General features: G+C 43.2%; 1 protein-coding gene across 1 annotated transcript; it reads right to left on the bottom strand.

Annotated features, from left to right (window-relative positions):
* Positions 1-5,174: 5,174 nt before the first annotated feature.
* GOSR2 (golgi SNAP receptor complex member 2) lies at positions 5,175-13,875 on the bottom strand (the record flags this gene model as incomplete). Its single annotated transcript, XM_042817648.1, has 4 exons — positions 5,175-8,356; positions 10,347-10,487; positions 12,543-12,675; positions 13,742-13,875. Coding segments are annotated over 4 exons (570 nt in total), but the record flags the coding sequence as incomplete, so codon positions are not given.
* Positions 13,876-15,675: the final 1,800 nt, after the last annotated feature.

The following is a 15,675-nucleotide window of genomic DNA, read 5'->3' as shown; positions in this document are numbered from 1 at the left end:
CTATTCCAAAGTGGCAGAGCCAAGGGCTTTCGTGTGGCTGTCACTGTGGCTGCACCTCTGTAGTTGTTTGTTAAATCCTCGGTGTCTCTCGTGATGGACAGGCTGTCCAGTGCTGGAGCCTTCACCCCTTTCTAGCCCCTGCTGGATGCCTCATTTTCACAGGGGAATCTGATGGTGCATAAATAGAAGATAGAATTAAATCTATTCAGGGATATAAAGGGGAACGTTAAGAAATACTGCCGTTGTATCAGCGGCAAAAGGTAGGCAGGGAATGTGCGGGCCGTCCCAGGAAGAAACTGGAGACCTGGTCACAAGAGATATGGAGAAAGATATGGTGCTCAGTGACTTCTTTGTTTCAGTCTTCACTGGCAAGGGCTCTAGCCATACTGCCTAAGCTGCAGAAAGCAAAAGTAAGAACTGAGAGAAGGAAGATCTGCCCCTTTTAAGTGAAGATTAGATTTGAGACCATCTACAGAACCTGAAGGCGCTGGTGGTCCATGGGACTTGGTGAGATCCATCCACAGCTTCTGAGGGAAATGGCAGATGAATTTGCTAAGCTTGTTATCCATCATATTTGAAAAGTCATGGCAGTCTGGTGAAGTTCTCACTGACTGGAAAAGTGGGAACAAAACTCCCATTTTCAAGGAGGAAAAAAGATCCAGGGAACTACAAGCCAGTCAGTCTCACCTGTGTGCCTGGCAAGATCATGGAGCAGATCTTCCTGAAGGCCCTAATAAGGCACATGGAAAATAAAGGTGAGGTCATTAGTGGTAACCAACATGGCTTCATCAAGAGCAAATAATGTTTGGCAAACTTGGTGGCTTTTTGCTACGGTTACAGCGTCAGTGAATAAAGAAAGAGCAACTGACATCATCTACCCAGACCTGTGCAAAGCATTTGACACTGCCCTGCATGACATCCTGATTCCAAAATTGAACAAAAAATGATTTGATGGATGGACCACCTGGATAAGGAATTAGATGGATGGCTGCACTCAGAGATTTGTGTGCAGCGCAGTGGAGATTGGTGACAAGTGGCATTCCTCAGGAATTGGTGTTGGGACTGGTGCCATTTAACATAGGCAACATGGACAGTGGGATTGAGTGCAGCCTCTGCAGGTTTACAGGTGACACCAAGCTGAGTGATGAAGTTGACACAGTGGAGGGAAGGGGTGCCATCCAGAGGAACATAGACTGGCTTCAGAGTTGGGTCCATGCCAACCTCATGAAGGCCAAGTGCAAGGTCCTGCACCTGGGTTGGGAAAATCCCAAGCATAGATACAAGCTGGATGGAGAATGGCTTGAGAGCAGCCCTGAGGAGAAGGATTTGGGGCTGTCAGTTGATGAAAGACTCCACGTGAGCCAGCAGTGTGGGCTTGCAGCCCAGAAGACCAATCGTGTCCTGGGTTGCATCAGGAGAATTTGATCAGCAGGACAAGGGAGGTGATTCTGCCTCCTGCTCTGCTCTTGTGAGACCCCACCTGCAGTACTGCATCCAGTTCTGGGGCCCCCAACACAAGAAGGACGTGGAGCTGTTGGAGCAGGTCCAGGGGAGGACCACAAAGATGATCAGAGGGCTGCAGCAGCTCCCCTGTGAGGACAGGCTGAGAGAGCTGGGGCTTTTCAGCCTGGAGGGGAGGAGGCTCCAGAGGGACCTTTTAGTGGCCTTGCAGTACTTAAAGTGGCCTACAGGAAAGCTGGGGAGGGACTTTTTAGAAAGGTATGTGACAGGATGAGGGGAAATGGCTTTAAACGGAAAGAGAGTAGATTTAGCCTACGAAGACATTCTTTACTGTGAGGGCAGTGAGACTCTGGAACAGGTTGCCCAGTGAGGTTGTGGGTGCTCCCCTCCCTGGAGGTGTTCAAGGAGCAACCTTGGGAGGTGTCCCTGCCTTTAGGGAGGCAGGGGGGTTGGAGCTGAAGGTCCCTTCCAATCCAAACTGTTCTGTGATCCTGTGACTTCCACCAGCTTGAGTTTTGTGGTGGCACAAGTTCTGTTAAACTCGCTGTGTGAGCACTCATGGCTGCACCCTGCCTGCTGGGCCATTTCTGCCTTGTGTGAGTCTACCAGCTTAATGGCAACAGGACTGGTCTGACTAGAAATCTGTATGGAAATTTGGGATATAAACGGTTGTTTGTGTCTGCAGTTGTGATGGGTGACTCAGGAGGGAAGAGGAGAGGTATTTACATTTAGGCACAGATTCTTCTCTGTTGTGGAGCTTGCACGATTTAGCACATGCTTTCCATCAGCAGAATCACACTAGCCCAGGAAGAACATCCTTTCTCCAGCTTTCCCCCTCACTTCACCAGCCACAGAGCGCTGAGAAAGGGATTAACCACTTTCTTCTCCAATCCTGTGACCAAAGGCAGATTGCACTCATTCATTTAATTTTTTCACTGTGCTGGAGTAAGAATGCTGGGGGGAGGGCCTCTTCCTTTATGTGCACTTCTCTTCAGGATCGAGTTCTTGGTAAGAGTGACTTGGATTCTTACAGCCTGCTCTTCTGGCACTCAGTGCTTTGCACCACCTAGATCTCTGGGCCTTTTATTGCTGGCAGCAGGAAGACCAATACAAGTCCATGCAATCCTTGTTCACAGTCTCTTTTGTGCCCTTCCACTTTTTCTATAGTTAAGATGAACATAACCCATAATTCCAGTTGTGAGGATTGTACTCACACCTACAGCACCCACATACATGATTTCACATCCAGGCTGATGTTCACCAGACCTGGAAAACTCCCACACTTCAGACCAGGATCTCTTTCCTCAGTGTTGCCTTCAGCTAATGGGAAGGTGGGGTAATTGCATTTGTTCCCAATTGACATCCAGGAGAACAGCACTGACCAGTGCCCATTCCACCCCATCAAAGGAAGAAGGTTCCTTACTACTGTGAAAAAGCAGCTTTAAATCTGATCAGTTAAATCCTGCCTAGCTGTAACATAATCGCATAAATTCAGTGTTGAATTACATTGTCTCCCCCCCAGTGCAAAAGGCAAGAGGGTAAGAAAATGAGAGGAAATGAGGAAGGCTTTCTGTCAAGGGCTTCTCATGAGCAAGCACAAAGTGCTGGAGATAGAAGAAAGGAACAGATCTGCCTGGTGAGGCAGATACAAGTTAGAAAAGTGTCCCTCCTTCTATGTGCGGGAAAGTGAACAAGTTCCCAGTTTTGTTTTGCCTTCTGAGTTCTGCACCCAGCACCTTTGTCAGCACTGTGATCATGAAGGCTGGCAGTAGAGGGCTGGTGGAGGGGACCAGGCTGATAAGGGGGGGGGGAGGGGGGGGGGGGGTCTCTCACATTCCAGGGTTACGTTGATTTGTTGGATTTGGTGTTTCCTTTACCTGCACAGAGAACTACCACCTGCTTCTGAGCTTCAAATTCCAGCAGGCAAATGTGCCTGGGGTTCCTGAAGGCAGCACTAAATCTCCTTTTTCTGGTAGATGAGGCTCCGGTTGCAGATCTCAACTGCACAACCAAACCACATTCAAGAAACCATTTCCCCTTGCCTGGCTTTTAATCAAGGTTCTAACTTATAAAAACAAAAGCATGGGTTCAGCCTGGAGGTTTCTTTAAAGTGCCTACTCCGCAATAGGCTGGAAATCAAAGCAGTGACTGCCCAGGGTTGCCCACATGTTGGCTGCACTCACAGAGTTCAGATGTTTCTTTTGAAGCATTAGCCAAACCGTGCAGACGAGGAGGCCCTTTGTGCAGGTCTGACGTGCACATTCCAGAGCACAGAGAAGATTAAAACAGCCCATCGACCTCTTACCAAGTAACTGGGAAGGGCCTTATTACGTGGGGCTCCCACATACCTCAATGGTCAAGGGCAGCAGCACTCTTTTACCATGGCCAGCACAAGCTGTATGTGTGTGTCAAGAACTGCCCTGCATTTTGCCAGCCTGAAATACAACACGATTGTCACCTCTACAGCCCCTTTCCACAGTGCTCATATCGCTGTGTCTGCTCTGGTTCCCTTTCCCTTTTGTATTCCCTTCTGCACCCTCTCTTTTGCTCTTAGTTCTTCACCTTCACAAATCAAGAGACCCAACAGGTCTTGTGAAAAAACAGGAGCCCTCTGCTGGGTCCAGGGAAAACTGGCAGTGGGCTGAGGGTCTGAAAGGACAGCATGAGCTCAGCTGCAAAAGCACTGACAAGAGCATTAACTAGATAAATAATAATAGATAAACAGGCGATCTATGCCTGTTAGGACCATCCTGTCTGCACCAAAAACGTGTGCAGCAGATGGGGAGGACTGCAGACAGGTAAACAGGTAAGTTTCGAGGTGGGTCTTGGCTTCACATCAATGCAAAGCAAGAAGGCAGGGGTGGGGAACAAGGAACTGCTTCAAAACCACAGGCCTCAGGCGAGACAGAGTAAAGCAACGCAAGAGCACCCTCTGTATGCTGCTCCATTTGCTACGTTCACACAGTGCTACGGTCATAGCATGGTAACATTCGGACTACACAGCTCACAAAGGTGTTTCTTTCTTTCATGAGGCACTCAGTATTGTTACAATGGCCACGCAATGTTACCGTTTGTCCTGCGCTACTTTAAAGCAGCTGCTGCTTTCTAACACACCAGCTGTAATACACAGGGTTAACCTTCAGAAACAGCATATGCACATAGGCGCAGTGCTTAGGCTTTGGTTACTTGACAAGTAAAAACCACCTCTAGTGCTTATCTGTACTATCTTCCTTACTAATTAATTCTATCCTATCCAATCGTGAAGTCTGGTATTTATTATCTCCCCTTCAATCTGCACATCTCTTATCCACGGTTTGCTCTCAACCTGACTGCACTCGGCGTCTTTGTTTCAAAACCTTTCCCTGTTTTTTATCTTCCTGGATTTCTTACCACCTTAAAGTGTACTGATGAACCAAAAATACTACTTCTGATAAGCTTCCTCTTATCGTGTTGGAGCCCGTGAGGGGACCACCCTGGAAGAAAAACCATGAAAGCCCATCTCAGCAGTTGATTATGAAGTGCATTTTTTAAAATTCTTTTTCCAAAGCTTTAGCAAGAGACTGCCAAAGGGCTCTCCAATCTATTGATCCAGTTTATGGCAACATAACTGGAAGAAACTTTTAACTTTTTCCATTCTTTGCTGGATATTTTCTGATTTAATGAGTGTTTCGTAGATACGGGGAACTTCAATTACTGCAAAACAAAACACACAATTGCAAGAAAAAAGTGATTTAATCCTTAATCAGTTTGATCTCTCGTTATAAATACACTCTATCAACAGACACATTTTGCCCTCCAAGCTCCTCCTGTACTATCCTTAATTTGAAGGTCTCACCCTCGTCCCATTACATATAAAATACTGATCCAAAGGAGTATTTTTCCAAGTTAGTTCCCACAATGTCCTCTCAGCAGAGAGCAGTCCATTCAACTGCTGGACACCTTCTGTTGCACAGAGGTTCAGAAGCAAAAGAAATGTCTTCAGTAGGAAAGGAAACTTCACACCTGTCACAGCACCACTGGTAATGCCAGCAGTTTCAGTTCTGTCATTTCACAGCAGCAGAAATGTCGATCCTACCCTTGCTGTTGCTGTGGCACAATGTAATGACAGCAGTTTTGAAAGGTTTACACGAACCGTCTGAGATGGCAGAGATCTCCTGTAAGCCATTTTGTACTTAACATCGAGTACAAATTTGCTTGACGTTACACATCATCAAACCCATTTACTGAAGTGATTTCTTCAAGCTCTACATCTCAACAGTGAATAGCAAAGACACCACATGCAGCAGCGAGGTCAGCCTACATGAGGAGACTCTAAGAGAGGAAAAATAAACGAAGAGGCAAGTATCAAAATGTTAATCTCAAAACAGAAAAAATAAAATCCCGATCCATCTGAAAAAGAAACCAAATTGACTAGAGTCCTCGGCTTGGTACGAGACAAATCCTGCTGCAGCGAGGCACAGCTGTACAGACACTGCACTGCACAGTTGTAAAATAGAGGTGGAAACGGACCTGTTTATCAGGAACAAAAGATTGGCAAGCAATCTCTTTACAGGGTGCCGAACTGGTGTAAGAGAAAATGATCTAATGAGTGTGTTACAGTAACAAATTTCAGATTCAAATAAACTTAGGGTAATTTATAAAGTACACTAAGACAGATGGTCTCTCACTGCAGACATCCTCTTTAAATTCCTTAGTCCTGGCTTACACATAAACTGATCCTGCATACTGCCTGCTGGTGTGTTTTCTTGAGGAAGTGCAGCAGACTGAGAAGACAAAGAGCATGAAGCACTGCAAAACCATCCACAGAACAGCCAGCCAGAAGGTGTGAGCACACAGGATGACCAACAAGCTTCTAAGCTTGTCTGCTTCCTTCTGCTGAACCATCTGATGAGATTGTCTAGGCACTGATGGCACCTCGGCCTCCTCCACTGTTGGGTCTGCACTGACATGTTGTGTTTCCTGGAGTCCAAATATGAAGCTGATTGGTTGGAGATGGCTGATCAAATTGGACAGTCTCTTCTGGACTTTAAAGACACGTCACAGCTCACAGATCAGTCTATACTTAAGCAATGGTAAACAAGCACTGCTGAAGCCTGCTTCACTTGGCCTTACTAGCAGAATTTGAAGAAATTGTATTAATAACTGTTAAAAAAATCTGGTTTACAACAAGCTACATAATTATGAAAGCAAAGCTTATTGGAACAAATACAACACTGTGAAGTGTTATTAATTAAAAGACCTACAACCCTTCCAGACAGAAACGATGGAGGAATTCCCAGCAGAATGCCACACCATCCAGACGTGAAACTTCTGAGCCTCTGTCAAACATCTGGAAATGCTCCTGACTTGTATTCAAAATAAGAACGTATCTGGAGACTGTCTGAAATGGAAGGCTGAGCGAGATCCCAGGTTAATCATTCCAACAGTCTGCAGGGCACTGAGTACCGTAATTAAACTACGAGGCATTTCCTACCTGTCCATGTTTAAATGTGGATAAATGTCTATTCAGCCAAGGAATACAAAATCTAAGTTGCATCATCACAGAGATGATATTTTGTGAAAATGTCCTTCACAGTAAGTCTGCAGGTACAAAGAATGATGCAAAGACCACCCTTCCCAGGGAGGCAGACGAAATGTTTACCATCCAAGGACAAGTCGGTTCAGGAAACTCTTCTGATGACATTTGGTTTTAAATGAGAGGTTTGTTGCCCTGATCCCACTGCTACTCTGAATTAAAAACAAACAAATGAAAACAGCAGAGAGCCCATTCTGGCTGTGTGAACACAAAAATGACAGATCTCAATTTGAACGCAGCAAAAACTTACCTGCTTCACCAAATCCAAAAATACTGGCTACAGATCACACAACCTTAAACATCTCGGGTAACAAACTCAAAACAAGATGTCCATTAGCATCAAAAACGTCACGTGTTGCAGTTTTGGAGGTTGGATTTGGTACTGGGCACACTGAGGTGACTCAGTGATCTGCAGCTGTCAGGAAGCAGGATGAGCACAGCATTCAGCTTCAACGAGGAAGCAGCAGAGCAAAGCTACCAAAGCGAACTTCATTTCAGCCTAAACCAAGAAGTTTGCACTGGTTGGAGTTGTACGGGTATACAAAAAATGTCAGCGGAAGTTATTACCATCTTCCAGAGCCAGAACCTCTCCTTACAAGTCCTTCCTCCCTCTAAGCAAAAGAAAGATGGGAATCCTTCACTTTCCACCACTTTTTGCACTCTTAGACTGCAGGAGTGCACCCACAAATAATGCAGAAGTGTCTTTAGTGAGAGAATTCCTTTAACAGATAACACGCTCACCAGGGTCAATTCCAGCTTGCAAAGGAAAGGCTCACGTCCTCTCATGTCTGCCTTTGCATCCTCTTCTCCCTGTCTAACCAAAAAAAAAAAACGACAACAAAAGAAAAAAACATTCCTACCTTGCAAAACGCCTGGACAAAATTTTCACTTCTGCTTCCTACTTAATCAATTTTTAAACTTAAAGACAATAAGGCGAAAGTGGTAATGGACACAGACATTTTCACAGGGCCATTCTGATCTACGCTGTCCCCAGATAAATTTGATCCCCTACACACTTTCCATGTGTCTGAGTGTGATTTGTAAACTCTGCAGCTCTCAGGAAGGGCTCATCCAAAGCAGCGCTCAGAGGAAAGTACATTTTGGAGGGCAGTCCATCTTGCTCCAAAAGACAACATCCTCTGGCAACAGTTGAGTGGCTCATGTCAGATACTGCACGACCAGAAACATGATTACACAAGTCACAATCATTCCCCCAATCATCAAGTATTTATCTTGAAAGGCTCGCTTCTCAATCAGCCGCATCACTGTATTGGATAAGCCCAACGTGTTGGCAACATCCAGGATCTTCTTTTGAGTTCCCTATGAATACAAAGACAACAAAGAAACAATTACCTTAATGGCACAATCTTTATTCTATGAAATATTTTATCACAGATGGTACGTGAGTAATTCTTATCCCTCAGAAAACAATGTAACTTGCTCTAAGTCAACAGTGTAAGAGATGGCCGTGGGACCCTGGCAAGGATGGCATGACTAATTCATAGACAAGAACAGGAAAGAGGTTAAAGATAGAAAGCAGTGCATCCAGACAGAAGCATCACAGACAGCAGCTCAGAGAAAACCACTCTGGAGCAATTAGACATTTTTCTGGTCTACTTTCAGACAGTCTACAAGCTTGAAGCTTCCTGACAACCTTTCTTGAAGAACTCCCCTCCTGCTAAAGTCCAGTTTGAAAGGAGGTCCAGAAGCTTGTAACGCCAGCGGTGACGTGCAATGTAAAGGTGTATAAAAGTGCAATGAATGCAATTTCAAGAAATCCCTGCAGAGAAAAGCACTGCACAAGACTGCTAGCAGGCAAGCTGCAGACAGGTCCACACCTCAGTTCTGCTTCCCTGATGAAGCAGTTGGTATTATTAAGAATGTCTGTGGATCCCAAGAGTCACCGGATCAGCGCTAAGCACGTAGCAGAGCTGCTCAACTGGAAGCAGCAGGAAATGCCCCAAGAGTCACCATGCAGAGCAGCACTAACACTGGCACTTTATTTAAGGGAAACTGTCCAAAGAAACCTGTACAGAACACAGGCCCACAGATGTACACAGCTCAGAGCTGGACATCATCCTGTCTGGGAAGAAGGGAAAGAACTCATGGCTGCAGTCACAGTGGTGCAGGTAGGTGAAAAACACCATCCTAGATAAGCTAGAAAGGGGAAGTTAATTCTTCCAGGAGAGCCTTCACAACCCTCCTAGCACTGGTAACCTTATCCTTCTCTGCCTTTTCTTTCACCTCTGCTTCACAAGGTGGTAACAGAACCCCTCTATCCACTGCTCCTATGGTAGATGCAGCTACAATAAAACCTCTTGAATGGTTTATATACTTAATAACGTACTTAATAATATACTTAATACTTAACCCATCAAGTTTTTCTAGTAATGGACTTTGTATAAAAACAAATATCTATTCATATGTCAGTCAACAAACAACCTTAACCACAAAGCTATCCTTCATCTCTGAAAGACCCGAACTGTGCCTACAGTTCAGTACCTGCTTTTATCTGGCAAGACTGCCTTTAAAGCCAGTGGAACATCAGTCCATACAGTGTTATGAGGTGTGATTTGTCTGATGACAAGGATTTGTGTTGGCAATCAAAACTGCCTAAATCCTCTGGGAAATACATCCCAAAACAAAACAAAAAAACAGCAGTCATTGTTACCCCCATCATCAGATGAATACAACAGCGACAGGGACTTCCCTTCTCACAAATCCAGCTCTGTCTTCCTCAACACACACTTATTATTATAAAGTTCCTTTTATACTTCTGAACTCTTAACCCAAAACTTAACATTGCTTCATTCTTCAAAGGAGAAGTTATTAGAAGACTTAAAGCAGTACAGCTTTCTTGAACAGTATTTGGGGGAAGACTTGCTGCTGATGTGCATCAGACTTACTATCTTCATTAGTAATTTTAAACATTTTCTCCCAGCACTGTGGTTGTTCTAAGTGGTGTTTATCTGTGGCAAAAGATGAACTACCTGTGAGCTGAACATTGCTTTCCATTCTTCACTTGGGAAAAAAATAAAACAAATAACAGAAGAAAACACAACATTCAGTGCTCCAGATACTGACTGTGTGATGACTGCTACCCCACCAGGTCACAAAAACAGATTTTAAGTATGTTCCTAGTAAAATGACAACATATTAAGATCTTAAACTTAGCTGAATTGGAGTTTAGGTCTTTACCAGTGTTCTCAGCTTGAAGCAACGCACTGAAACAGATTTATTTCTTTTACTTAGCCAGATCACCGCAAATGCAGAAACGTGGGGTCTTTTTGGTAAAAAATAATGCCCCCACCTTTAATGTCACTCTCTGGTCCCTCAGCCCCTGAAGAATGTTGGTCCCACTGCCAATAAGATCATCCATGCCACGATGGGCATTCTGCAGGGATTCATTAAACTGTAATGTTTCGTCGATCGGTATGGTGGTGTCAGAGTCCTGTAGGGGAAATGCAGGGTCTTGGTTACCTGGCCTACTCACACTCACAGATCCAGAAAGAGAACAAACAGAAACAAACAGCCCTTGACAGGACTGGAGGGATTACGTTTTAAACAGTTTTTTATAGGGATGTTAAAGCAATATTAGTATTTGAGTGAGAAAACGTGGTTTATAGAAGCCTACAGGAATCCAGTCAAAAGACAATTCGCTGTTCAACTAAAATTAGATTCCAAAAGATTAAAGAACAAATTAAAAATAGAGAGTGTTCATAATCTCTTTGTGACACAAACAAAAACGGGTATTACAACAGAGAACATAAAAACTATCAGAAGGGATTAAACAAAGGAGTCATTTGATCATCACAAGTGGAAGATTTTCGAAAGACAGCAGCACATTTCTAATGACAAAAGGCCTGTAAAACAAAGCCTGGGAGATGGCATTCCATCAACTTGTATCTACAAGATGCAATCTCTGATACTAAGGGCAAACAGAGTCATCAGCCCAGTTCCCTGAAGGCCGAACTCACTCACCAAGGAAGGCCTTATCTAAACAAAATAAAACATCCAGAGAAGATGCATTATCTCAAGCATTTAAAGATTTAAGTATAAATCTTTAAATGGAAGTAACTGGAATAAAACTGTATAGTCCGGGTTGCACAAGAGATCAGAAGATGTCATTGCTTTTCTGTCTTCCAAAGCCTTCTGGTTTATCCTTCTTTGGGCACCACCCCACTGAGAGTCAAGATGAAAGTTCACAACTCCCACACTGCTTCACGAACAGGAATCATGGCACTGGTGAGAGTTCAGTGTGGAAACACTGTTTTACCTGCTTACATGAACGCAGAGCAGCAAGAACTGCTTAAATATGTAATTAATGTTTGGGGGCAGAAGACAGCTAATGCTCTACATCTGACAGTCAGCTGTAGGTTATATGCATGTGAAAACACCAAACTTGCAGTGATTATTGTAGGGAAAAAAATTAACACAGGAATGATAGGCATAATCCAGAGCTGGATGTCTGCTCCAGCGTGTGTTCTGCTTATAAAGTCTGAAAGAACGAAGGATAAAAGAGCTGTTCACAGCTGCAAGGTCAAAATTACTGGATGAAGAAGACTCCAGATGGCAGACACAACTCTGACCAAAAGCTAATAAGGCACAAAGGTTAAAAAAAATATGTTATCTTGCAGGAATCTGCGAGGCAGAAACACTTGGATTTGCATGTGAATGGCTGTTCCTTCAGATATTTATTAAACTTCAAATCAGATGAGTTTCATTTCCTGTGCGGGGAGTTTGCAGTTGATTTTCATTTACACACAAGGCAACAAGAAAACTGTCTAGGTAGATTTTTGTTCACAGAACCCTAGGATGGTTTGGGTTAGAAGGGCTCTTAACAATCACCTCGTTCCTGCCCTGGGACACAAACCTCTGCATCAGGTTGCCCAAAGCACCATCCAGCCTGGCCTCCTGTTTGCTGCTCATAGGGACACAAGATGGCAGCATATTTTTCATTTGCTGTTTGTGTTTTTCTCCAGAACTGTTCCAGGAAAGGCTTTAAAGGTAAAGCCCACATCTATCTTTGAATCAAGCAAAACATTCAGAACACTGTTAGAGCTTTCAAAAGCCATTATGCATTTTGCAGTGCATTTAGGATGCTTTCACACTCAGCTGACATATAAATAGCTGGTAAATGTCTAACCAAAATAGGTAGGCCAATAGCTCACAGACAAATCCTTTTCTTATCACAGGGACATTTGACACAAATCCAAGGAAAATGTATACTTTGGTACCTACCTCATTCCAGCTTCTGGAATTGCTATAGAAAACCAGGTACAGCTGCACTGGAGCAGCAATTTCTGCACTCTTTCACAACTGCCACTCATCAGGCCAACTTCCTTCATCAAAGACTTGTACTTTCTCATGAATTTTTACTCCTTTCTATATTCCATTTACACCACCACACAGCAGTCATCCAACAGTCAAGCCCAGGCCTTGTCTGAAACTTCTCTGAAAGAAAACGGCCTCTAGGACAGAGAGATCCAAAATACAGGATATTTACATTAGTGGTGAATGTTCGTGCCAGCAGCTCCTCCCGCTGCCGTTCTTGCTGCTCCCGGATGTAACGACGATGCTGGAAGTTCCTCAGCGCTGTCTGCAGGTGCTGAACGTCGTACTTCAGCTGGTCGACTCGGCTAGACGAGATCAACAACAGGAAGACATTCCCAGGGATAAAAATACCAACCTCACGTTGCGTTTTTTAATGAAGCATCATAAATTAACAGCAACAAATACTAAAAATGATGGACTCTAAAAGATAAAGGATGTTTGATGTTAGGCTTCTCTTCCAAACTTAGATCTTCTGTGCCTCTTTTTTTTTTTAGTGAAAAGGTGATTATTTAACTGCAGGCTACAGATAGAAAGTGAAGCACAATTCTTGAGCTATTTTATACATCTTCTCCTACACTAAGCCTCTTCAAACTGATTATACATACATGCCTATGTATATACTGTTCATTTAACAAAGATTTGAACAGTTTCTATTTTGTGACCCATTCATATAAAAGATTTAACTTTCAAGTTTCGTTAATTAACGCCGTGTTCTTAAGTTTCAGTTTTTACAAAAGGAACCTGAAAGCCAGAGGGCAACACGGCAGACATCTCCACTGGGGTAAAACAAATCATGTCCAGAGCTCCACTGCTTCCAATTAAATGTTCAATGACTACAAGGAAAACCAAGATGACTGTTTCAGATACCAACCTTTATCATAAAGGTGATAGCAAATCCCCTCCTAGTACCTACAGAGGTATTCTGGGACTAAACATTAACAGAACATTCTGAATGGAAAGCTGTCTAATAGCCTGTGGTCCAATTGCCTGCACAAACCAGTGCTCATTTCAGAAACCTTATTTTAGTAAACAACATCTTGGAAAAGGGTCCAGAACAACTTAAGTAATTTTAGTCCTTACCTCCACAAATACCATTAAGACAAATGCTATACAGAGTAGAAATGCCTTTAAGAATCCAGGTGTGATGTTCAACTCATCTCAGAACAGAGCCATGAGTCTGGCTACATCACCAGACTGCAGTTAGGTGCAGGAAAGTGATTTTGCCTCTGTCCTTCAGTTCTGTTACAGCTGAGCAGAGATTTAAGTTGCACAGCAGAAAAGTTTCACTCTAATGAAAAAGTGAAGGGCTTCCATAAACTTAATGAAAATAATTAGACTACTCCATTATTGTAGCAAAGCAAGTGAACTCACAGTTTAGCATTCTGTCGTTTATTGGGAGGTTCTTTGCTGGACAGGATTTCCAAACGTTCCAAGTTGCTGAATACTTTGTCTATTCTTGCCTGAATCTCATTTTCTACTACTGCAAAGAAATAAAAAAAGATTAACTAAAAGCTCGACAAGTCATGAAAAGCCACTTCTTTAGGTTGAGACTCCTGCCTTCCACCCTTCCTCTGTGAAGGGAACAGGGAAAACCCCTGCTCTTCTCAAATATGCAACCATATTTCCCTATCACCTCTGTATATTAGGACTTCCAAGTTGCTACATTCCCCTCTGTGGCCCCTTCCTGTTCTCTTACCAGGGTTTGCTCACAAGAGCTAACAGCCAAGATGGTTTTCAAAAAAATTAAAGTTATGAAAAACATTAACAAAGAATTGCATTATCCACACCTACAGCAGCAGAGCTTGACCAGCATGGGAAGAAGAAAGACAGAAAATGGCAGACTGGACAAACAGCCCTGAAAAACAAGCCCAAATCAGGGCTGGGGAGCCTTCACAGGTGGGACTATAAGACTTAATAACAATTGTCTCTGTAATCATCTGCTTTGCCATTGCCTCTGACAATCAGTGTGTAGAAATAGCAGAGAGATGAGAGATCAAAATGCAGACTCAAATACTTGAACTGTTGTAAGGTGGGAAAGGCAAACAAGGAAAAAGACGACTCACAGGCTTTCAGTTACTGTCATCACTGTAAAGCAAAACCTGCTTGAGCCAAGATTGCCTTTGTTTTAAACCACTTTTTCCACCAGTGTCACAATCCAGCATTCTGCAATTTATGGGGAGGCCTCAAATCATCTGATGTTCTTGTACATAATAATGGAGAACTGAAAGGCTGAGAGTGGGCAGCCTCCAGAGAACGTCCACACACAGAGCATCAGAGGACACTGAGGCACCATCCTGTCTGTGCAGCCAGTGCAAAGCTCAGAACGCCATGCTCAGTCCTAGAATACATAATTTTCAAATTGCACAGGCACCATTTGTTCTTAGTTTACATTTAGGCTAAGTCTTAAGAGACACTGTTTATTCTTATTTTTTGGTTTTAGACTAAAAAGGTATAGAGAAAAGCATTATTTATCAACTGCTACTTACTCCACAGCATCTCAGGACTTTCAAAAGAATTCCAGTCAGCAGAACCAGAAAAGAAACTGCACATTAAACCCCTTCTGTTTGCATTTTGATCTCACACAATCAAAGAGGAACAAAGCCAAGTATATAAACATTACTCAACCAAATTGTCCAAATTCATATTTCCATCATTTACTACACCTAAACTTAACAAAAGGAAAAAAAAAAAAAAAAAAAAAAAAACAGGAAAGAGCAGAGAATTGCTTTAGCTAGTCCAAACAACTATTTTACTTTAGTTTATATTACTTGGTCATCTTATGTTTTTTCAGAGCAAGAAGGGATTCTTTGCCCAAAGCTGAGGAAGAAAAGCTGCAACAGAAGCTTTGATCTTCCACCTCTTCAGACAAGAGATAATTCCTTAACCCAATAAATTATCAAATATACAATAATACCTAGAGCACATACCTGTATTTTTCTATAGTAAACAGTATGTTTACTTATAGACTGTATAAGATGATACACAATCCTATTTCTTGAAATCTTATCTCTTGCCTCAAGTATTCTGGACCTGATGCAAGTCTCTACAGGACACTGATGCAAGAAGGAGTTCATATCAGAGAGTCACAGAGTGGTTTTGGTTGGAAGAGAGCCTTAGGATCATCTAGTTCCAACCCCTGCCATAGGCAGGGACCTCCCTCTAGACCAGGCTGCTCAAAGCCCACCCAGCCTGGCTTTGAATGCTTTGAGGAAGGGAGCATCCACAACCTCACTGGGCAACCTGTTCCAGAGTCTCACCGCCCTCACAGTAAAGAATGTCTTCGTAGGCTAAATCTACTCTCTTTC

This window comes from Centrocercus urophasianus, unplaced genomic scaffold (genome assembly GCF_019232065.1).
Source record: "Centrocercus urophasianus isolate 14NV4802_14NV808 unplaced genomic scaffold, USGS_Curo_1.0 seq_163, whole genome shotgun sequence".
Lineage (NCBI taxonomy): Eukaryota > Metazoa > Chordata > Aves > Galliformes > Phasianidae > Centrocercus > Centrocercus urophasianus.
This window is presented reverse-complemented; position numbering and strand designations above follow the sequence as displayed.